The 9,714-nt window shown below is 31.3% G+C and overlaps 1 protein-coding gene and 1 long non-coding RNA gene across 2 annotated transcripts; one reads left to right on the top strand and one right to left on the bottom strand.

The window, feature by feature from the left end:
* The first annotated feature begins 5,331 nt into the window (after window positions 1-5,331).
* Window positions 5,332-6,920, top strand: LOC149177339 (uncharacterized). The gene is made up of 2 exons (XM_089421722.1): window positions 5,332-5,831; window positions 6,372-6,920. The coding sequence occupies exons 1-2, from the start codon at window positions 5,442-5,444 to the stop codon at window positions 6,918-6,920; spliced, it is 939 nt and encodes a 312-aa protein (XP_089277848.1). The 5' UTR covers window positions 5,332-5,441.
* Window positions 6,921-8,458: 1,538 nt separating this feature from the next.
* LOC149177340 (uncharacterized) lies at window positions 8,459-9,241 on the bottom strand. Its single transcript, XR_016258761.1, has 2 exons — window positions 8,988-9,241; window positions 8,459-8,874 (listed from the first exon to the last, which is right to left on the bottom strand). It is a non-coding gene; the product is annotated as an uncharacterized LOC149177340 (long non-coding RNA).
* Between the last annotated feature and the right edge of the window lie 473 nt (window positions 9,242-9,714).

The raw sequence follows: 9,714 nt of genomic DNA on the forward strand, positions 1-9,714 counted from the left end.
CTCCACATGACCCTACGCACGGGTGAAAAAGGCGCTTGTGGAAGGCGCCAAAGAAGGGGGGCAGCCACAAGTCTCATGGACTGCATGTGACCTCGACAACAGAAGAAAAAGGCTCTAACTGGTAGGGTGGGCGTTTAGGCCCAACCCATGGACTTGTGGCACAATATGACTCTAAGCCTGACTTTTAAGGCGCTAGGTCGGTGAGGGCGAGCATTAAGGCCCAACCCTTGGCCTTATGCATCCATATGGCCATAAATTTCGGTCCCAAGGAGTTAGAGGACAATTTAATGGTCCAACAAATTACACCTGCAGAGGACAAATTTGTCACTCAGTTAGCGATTTTCAGGGTGAAATTGTAGGATCCTTAGCGAGGGGGATGGTTAACAGTCAAGTTCATGGATGAGCTTGTAGCTCATAACTTTTTGAGTTTGTCACCAATTTGAGCTCAAAAAGAGGCTATATGGGGGATTTTGGATGTTTTGAATCCATTGGTGACCTTTGTTTTATGTTTTGAGCACATCTAGATGGTCCCTTTTGTGGGTTGGAGGCGAAGGGGTATATGGATCAAACAAGGATTCATATCATTTTTTGAGGGTGTTGAGCATGAAGAAGACCTTGTAGGTGTTTCTTCACCTTAAAAATTCATTTGCAGCAACTGATACTTGCAAGGTTCAACTCTTGGAAATTTTTCTCTCTATGTCAGGATGAGGAAAGCTTGGATTATGTCCTTCTTTTTGCATGTATGCTCATTTTCAGATGAGCTCTAGGATCTTTATATAAGAATCCTTGTATTTTTGTAGTTTACATGGTGATTGTAGGTTGTCATGTTGTTTTTATGTGAGAATTTTCTGAAGGAGAACATTTCGTCGAAGCAGAAATAGCCACATGGTCATCAACATACTTTATGTACTTCATTTTTACACTGAATAGAAGTGGTCTAATCATGTTCACAGACCCAAAGATGTAACTCAGGAGAGGTGAACTCCGTCATCAAACCTTGTGTTGCTTTTCTCTATGTAATTATATGTGTTATTTTCATTATGATTAACTTGCACATAAAAACTAATTCATACTTGAAGGGAAACTAAACAAACATGTTGCTTTTGAAGACCCATTTTCATGCTTGCAAAGCGTCAACACAACCCTAGTTTTTGTTTCATTTGATTTTGGAAAGAGAGGCAAAAATCACCTATTCCACTTTCAGATCAGCCCATTCACCCATGTTAACACTGGAAATTTCCACTGTTAGCCATCAACATAAAATTCAGCTATTAAGGAATCAATGCTAGCAAAAAAACATCTAAATTTGTATTTCTTCAGGATCAAAGCCATTTGTCCAACTACTTCACAATTGAACATAACAACTCTTAATCTATAAGTCTTCAAATTCAGTTGGCATTTCATGTTTAGTTGTCCAACGAGGTCAATTGACTCAAAACAGGAGAAGGTTAAACATATAGAAACTCTGAAGAGAATTCTGACATTGCCCAATTCTAATCCATTAAAATTTTGAAAATCAAGCATGTTATGCTCTCCGACTAAAGTCCAATCCCTCACAATATCCATGCAAAATGCATTTGAAACATACCATTTCTAAGAGCAATATCATCTAAATAAACACCAATATGGTTCCACACTACTCTACTCAGTTAACCCAAATCGTAGCCATTTCTAGTCCATCAATATCCAACAAAACGCACTGAAAAAACAAACAAAAAAACTACCAAAAAAAATTCATAATCCGTACTTGCATCTACTTGGCCTTATCACATGGACTATCCCCAAGTGGCACCTTGTCAATAGCATGAAATGAACCAAGTCTGGAAGGTCGAACCCTTTTCACCATGTCAAGCTTTGTAGGAAAATGGGATTAAATTGTGGGCCTTTAGGTAGAGGATACCAACAAAACCTATCTAAGACGAATCAAATCCACATGTATCGTACAACAAGTTCAAATCCTTTCAAAATTTCAATCATATAGATAGTTTGAATCCTTTCAAAGTTTTCACGCTTCAGACTAATTTACCGTTGTATGAATCATATCTTCTTGCATTACACAAACAAGTTCTAATATTTTAAAAAAATTTAATCAAATCCTCCTATTCGAATCCTTTCAACTTAATCATATCTTCATGCATTACACAGACAAGTTCTAATCATTTCAAAAAATTTAATCAAATCCTCCAATTTGAATCCTTTCAACTTTTTCATCCTTGAGCGTAATTGATTGTTACTAATAATTTTCAATTGGTGGGCCAAGATTTTAAGGTTGTGTGACATAACAATAATAAGCACCCTATCATTTAACATCACCATCATAAGCTCCATTCTTTTTATTTGGTTCTCTCAGTGGGATTTGAAGAGCCTGCACACTCCACTTATTTGGATATGGATACAATAAGGCCTATTGCATAGTTTCGGAGAAACAAAACTTTCTATTCATCTATGTCATAAACTGAATTTGTTCATTCTCAAAAGTTACAACATATTTTTAATAGTTTTAGTTAATTTATGGTTTTTCTACTCCACTCTCAATTTTTAGTATTATGCCATAATCTAATATATTGAATAATAAAATTTTAATAAATAAATCTTTATAAATATATCGAACATATAAATATTCTCATTTATAATATTATAATATAATATATTGAATAATAAAATTTTGGTAAATAAATCTATATAAATATATCATTTTTATAATTAATTTAATTTTCAATGAAAAAAACTAAATATTTAAATGGTGTATAATCTAATAACAATTTAAATAAAAAACAAAAAAAATTCTTTATTTACACAAAATATATATAATATTAATATAATTATGTTTTAATTAATTATATGTCAAATTGCCTCATTCTTACAATGATTAATTCAAATCCATGCTAGTAAAAATATACACAAAATATATATAATATTAATATATTTATTTTTTAATTAATTATATTTCAAGTCGCCTCACACAAAGGCATAAAACAATGACATTTGTACACTGATCAATACAAATCTACACCAGTGAAACATGACAAACACTGGTATTATAAATAAAATGGTGCGAATATTAAAAAAAAAACAAAGCAAATTAATTATATTATCTATTCATTTTTAGTAAATATTAAAAAGAAAATATAATTTTAACTTTATGTTGATTAAAATTATAGAATAATAATATTAGTTATGTTGTAATTTAATTATATATAAAAGTTTAATTTTAATAGTAGAGTTTAGGTTTCCGTGATCCATATCAAGTTTACAAAAGATTTCTTAGCGAAGATCACATGAAACATCATTTGTCGACGCGTTTGGAACCAATATCAAGTTTACAAAAGATTTCTCAGCGAAGATCACATGAAACATCATTTGTCGACGCGTTTGGAACCAACCAGTGTGGTTCATCGTCAGGACAAGTTGAAGAAACAGATCGAGATTAGCAAGTTAAATAGCAGAGCCTCCAACGGCTAAAAAGACCAACAGCTACTTTTGACTAGGTACCGGGGTCAAAACCCTTTTTAATAATTTAAGGGAAAAAGTTACCCTAGGGGAACCAATCCCTTAAAATAAAATAAATAAAAATAATTTTATGATAATAGTTAGTTAAAAATATTAATAAATAATTCAAATATTAAGTAAAAATTAATTCATGATAATAGTTAGTTAAAAATAAATAATAAAAAAATTATATTTAAGGAAAAAAATTTTCCCTAAGGACACCAATCCCTTAAAATAAATTAAATAAAAATAATTTTATGATAATAGTTAGTTAAAAATATTAATAAATAATTAAAATATTAAGTAAAAATTAATTCATGATAATAGTTAGTTAAAAATAAATAATTAAAAAATTATATTTAAGGAAAAGAATTTTCCCTGAGGGCACCAATCCCTTAAAATAAATTAAATAAAAATAATTTTAAGATAATAGTTAGTAAAAAATAATTTTAAGATAATAGTTAGTTAAAAATATTAATAAATAATTAAAATTAGTAATTAAAAATAATCCATGATAATAGTTAGTTAAAATAAATAATTAAAAATTATATTTAAGGAAAAAAATTACCCTAACGAGACCAATCCCTTAAAATAAATAAAAATAATTTAATGATAATAGTTAGTTAAAAATATTAATAAATAATAGAAATGTTAGTTAAATTAGTAACTAAAATAATTCATAAAATTCATTTAATGATAATAGTGAGTTTAAACAATATTAATAAATAATTGAAATGTTAATTAAATTAGTAAATAAAAATAATAAATTTTATGTAATAAAAATTATTGAGTAAATTATAACAATTTTATGTAATAATAATATTTTGATACACAACTATTTGATAAACTAGTTGTTGCAGAGGCATGCTAATAATATATAATCAAATTTAATTGGCCAAAGTACATGCATATGCATATGGTTACCAACTCTGTTAACTCACAAAGAGTTATAAAACTGTTAAATTTTGTGGAAGCAAAGTTAAACTTAGAAAGATTTAAGCATCTCAGAGTTAAGACACTGAATTAACTGACAAAGAAAGTCAAAATATCTTAAGAATTAACTAGACTTGAGAATTAAATTTTGTGGAAGCAAAGTAAATTGAATAATTAACAACTTCAAAAAGATTTAAGCATCTCGGAGTTAAGACATGAATTAACTGACTAATAAAGTCAAAATATCTAAATTAACTGGACTTGGGAGTTAAATAAAAAAATACCAGATATTCCACTGGACTGGAAATTTAAAATATCTAAGAATTAACTAAACTTGAACTTGGGAGTTGAATAAAAAATAACAAATATTAGACTCGACTAGAAATTAAAATATCTAAGAATTAACTAGACTTGAAATTGGGAGTTAAATAAAAAATAACAGATATTAGACTGGACTAGAAATTAAAATATCTAAGAATTAACTAGACTTGAAATTAGGACTGGACTAGAAATTAAAATATTTAAGAATTAACTAGACTTCAACTTGGGAGTTAAATAAAATTTAGACTGGACTAGAAATTAAAATATCTAAGAATTAACTAAACTTGAAATTAAAAGTTAAATAAAAAATAAAATACCAGATATTAGACTGGACTAGAAATTAAAATATCTAAGAATTAACTAAAGAAGAAAGTCAAAATATCTAAAAATCAACTGAACTTGGGAGTTAAATAAAAAAATACTAGATATTCAACTGGACTAGAAATTAAAATATCTGAAAATTAACAAAAAGTTAAATAAAAAAATACCAAAAAATAAATCAGAAAATACCATGCAAAACAAACAGAAAACAAATAGAAGACATAGATTAAAACCCTAATCAGATTTATTTATTCATTCACAGTTGAAGAGCTTTAGCAAGGAACAAATCTTTTCCCACGCTTTGCACAGCAAAAAGGCGTGTGGACAATTATTTATTTGTAAAAGAAGTAGATTGTTTCACTGAATTCAGTGCAGAGATGCTTTCTTCCATTCCTAGGAATCCCCAGAGCTATTATGTGGAAAGCCCTAAGAGTTCAAATGCAGACACAAACAGAGCCCGCCCAAGCTTATCTGAGCCAGACGATGAGTTTTTGAATCCTCGGAACTCGAGTTCCACTGTTCTTTTATCTTCGCAGCGAAGCTCCGGGACGTATTCTTTTGAACTTTCTTCTGTATGGAGAAGGAATGGGTCATCCAGAAGACTTCTGCGCACTTTGTCAAAAATAGTAGAAGATTCAAGTGAAGAAGAACAAAGTTTTCTAAACGGGCTTTGGATGTGCTTTTTCTATGTGCTATGCACTATAGCTGCTGTTTCAATTATTGTATGGCTCATTCTTCACCCACATCCACCAGAATTGAATATTCAGGTAAATCAGCAATATATTTCTTTATTTGATTTACAAAGAAAAAAAAAATAGTAATAGATCGTTCACTAAAAATAGGGAATCAAATTTCAATCAATCTAGTAGAAACAAGGCATGTTCATGTTTATTATAAATTTCGAGAATATTTTTTGGAGGCATCACTTATATGCTTGTAGTGCAGGAAGATACAGGCAGTATGAAATGCAAGTCCCATCATCAATTTCGGACTGGAATTTTGGTGTTTGGAATAGATTTACCATAATCTCACGCATATTTGTTGTTTTGAATCTAATTATCAATTTGATGTTTTTTTTACTCCCCTATCCTACTATCATATAAATTTAATGTCAATTTTTTTTTTCCGCATTCCATTAAAAACATTGCTAACCATGAATGTTTACTCTCAAATTTGTTATTCTCAACTTTTATATGGGACTCGCCTTTGTTTAGTCTTTTTTGTTTTTCATTTTCACAATTATTGAAAATAAGAATTACTATTTAGCATTTTTCCTTATTTCACTAATAATAGCTTGCTCTGTGCAGGATTTAAAATTTCTTAAGATAAATGTTTTTCCGGGCACTGATAGGACGAATGTGCCAACTTACTTGATTTCAATAGATTCTATGTTCAATATCTCAATTATGAAACATTCCAAATATAACAAAATGGATCTTCGTCATTCTGAGTTTACACTCTCTTACAATGAAGTTCCTGTTGCAAAAACCCAGGTGATCCAACTCATTACAATATTAATTTTTTTAGTATCATGGAGACCACTTTTTTTCAACAATGCAATTAATTATGTGCAGGTATATGGTACTTTGAAACAAGAGAGTAACTCCATTGTAGCGCATGTGTCTCTGCGCTGTTCGGAATGTCCTCTGTATGGAGCGGGCTACATGTTGCAGGGAGCCATTGCAGAGAAGGGATCAGCTGAGTTTCTTTTGAGAGGAAACATTCATACAAAGTTTAGAATGATCAAAGGAATATGGAAGAAACATTTTAGTCAAGATATTAAATGTAATAGCGTTGTTAATTTGTTGAAGCTTCAAGTTATTCATATGGATTGTAAAACTATATTTGAAAGATGAAAATAGAATACCAAATATTTTACTAATGACTATTTATAAAAAATAATGTTTCATAGTTGTTTCTTCTTCTTTTGTAACATGATGGTAAAAGCTCTCAAAAACTATAGGCAGTTATCAATAAGATTTAGCTCTCAAAAACTGTAGCGGACAGTTATCAATATGAGATTTTCCTAAAGACCAGGTTCTGGTCATAACTCTGCAACATAGAATTATTGAAAGTCGAAACGAAAATATTCTTCAGTATGACTAGTCATAAAAGTCCGAGTCACTAACCATAATCAACACATCAATTCACTGGAAAATGTATCATATAGCAAACGGTGTAACATTCATAATGCTGAAACTGAACGGATATCTTTCTTAACTTGAGCAACATTCTGATCGGCAGACAGATAGTACAGTTTTTTAATTTTGTTCTATTTTTGCTTTTTGGATTAGTGTATCCAATTTATAAACTATATTTAGTTTTTTTAAAGCAACTTTTTTTAGTTAGCCACTATGTTTTTTCTGACAGCTTTTTGGATTAGTGTATCCAATTTATAAACTATATTTAGTTTTTTTAAAGCAACTTTTTTTTAGTTAGCCACTATGTTTTTTCTGATATATTTTCTCAAATACATATATTATACTGGACTATTATTCTCACTGATACATACACTAAACTTTTAAATATATATAAAAACCAACTTAATTTTTTTCCCATTACAGGATTGTTTCTTGGCATTGATGGTAATGAAAACAAATAGAAATGAAATAACCATTCCCCATGTGCTATTCTTCTCCACACAAAAAAACCTGTTAAAAAAAATTCTTTCAAGTTGTGACACAACGTGAAGAAAAAATCGAAGAATCACGGTGGACCGAGCTCAGATCTTTCCATGACCCCAAACAACAATTTTATAAAAATATCGACTAACTCTATCCAAATCGCAGCTGCTCAAAATACAAAATGCACTTGCGATAACCGCAAAACCAGTGCCAGAAATATTCGTTTGTTTCTCTGTAGACATCAACAACTATACAGAGTTCCAGATATTTTAGAAGCAATGACTAAATCAACCCAAGGCTCGTTACGATTTATGCATGTATTGATAAAGTTCTAAGGAAATTTACCAGAAAACTAACTGTAAGAACATATGTTTGGGATAAACCAGAAATATTTATTGAAAATTGTCGAAAGATAAGAGTCAAAAACAACTTTCTACACAGGTTAGAGTAAATAATGAACAGATTTCTGGCAGACATAAGAAAAACATGGTTCGACCCCGTTTCCGGGTGGACGAACTTCCAAACCCCAACTGTAATCAAACCCAACAAATATCAACGGAGATAATTCCAGCTAAAAGCACATCAAGAAATAGCGAATAAGTATACTGTCCGGTAACCGAGACTAATTACCAAACCAAACCCTCTGCAGAATAGCATAACCAGAAGGACATAAAGAAAATAATAGTCGATAAGCCAGCAACATATGGCAGCATCGCATAAGTTTAGAAAACGTTCTCTGTGGAACATAACCCAAGAAGAGTAACTCAAGATAATATAAAATCGACCATTTTATTACACATTAACAAGCTTAAGAGCGTAAATGTAGCTATTACAATTACAGAGTTGGCCAATGTGGCTCAAAATATCAGAGGTGAAATCCCCTCAAACTTCTTTAAAAAAACAGAAGACAGAATTCAGGCCTCCAGACCGAACCCTCAGTGCCTCTTCATAAGCATACACTAGAAACATTTTCCAAAATATGAACATTTGCCCGAGAGGACGGCTAGACTACGCAGGAACGGTGAACCATCTCCTTCCGCGAAGGAAACAAGAAAAAACTGCAGCATGTTGTAAGACAAACCAGGGCGGAAGCCCTCATAACTGTGGAAACCCGGGGAGTCATCTCTGTTCCTGGAAGGCGCCGCTCCTATCTGGTAAAAAACTCGAAAATGAGAGCAAGGTGTACCTACGAGCAAACCCCAACAAATAGATTTAAGTATTCGAAGATTTCCTTAGAAAAGAGCTTAATCTGCTGTGAAGAAAAACGAAAACAGGAAAACTAATCAGCTGCTAACTTACCCGCAATGCCAACTCCTGCAGTGAGGACAAGGATTGGCACTTCGAGCGCCTTTCAAAAACCTCAACAGAGCTCTGGGTCGAAGCTGGAATGAGACCACGGTAGAAAGCAGCAAGCAGGAGTCATGGGCACTGACGGAAGAATGAGACCTCGATACGGCACCAAGGGTAGTGAAAGTTGAAAGAACCAACCCTGGCCGTTGGACCGGCCAACAGGCCTCACTGCCGTCGATACAAGAGGAATCCCGAGGCGGAAGCTGGGGCTGGTTCAGGTCAGGTCAGGTCAGGTCAGGTCTGGGGCTGGTCAGGTATGATTTTTTTATTAATTGAAAATTTTATAATAGGTTTTATTTCAAAATTTATGTTAAGGAAGCTGGGGCTGGTTCAGGTCTGGGGCTGGTCAGGTATGATTTTTTTATTAATTGAAAATTTTATAATAGGTTTTATTTCAAAATTTATGTTAAGTTTATTTTGAAAAATATAATTTTATTAAATAAAATGATAAAACATATATAATTTTCTTTTTCCAACTTAAAAATTAAAATATTCTTCATTTGATAAATGATTTTTATTTTTAAAATATTTTTGGATAAATAATGATGAGTAAAATTCCTCTTGATCAATAGTAACGACTTTGATTAAGTTTGCATGTCAATTCAGTTTGATGTTCATAATAATTATGATTTGCTTTCACTTTGAGGAGATCAAATTCTTAAAGTTGAACACAGTA

Source organism: Pinus tabuliformis, chromosome 4_1 (genome assembly GCF_031772625.1).
Source record: "Pinus tabuliformis cultivar Carrire ecotype Pingquan chromosome 4_1, CPIR1, whole genome shotgun sequence".
In the NCBI taxonomy this organism is placed as follows: Eukaryota; Viridiplantae; Streptophyta; class Pinopsida; order Pinales; family Pinaceae; genus Pinus; species Pinus tabuliformis.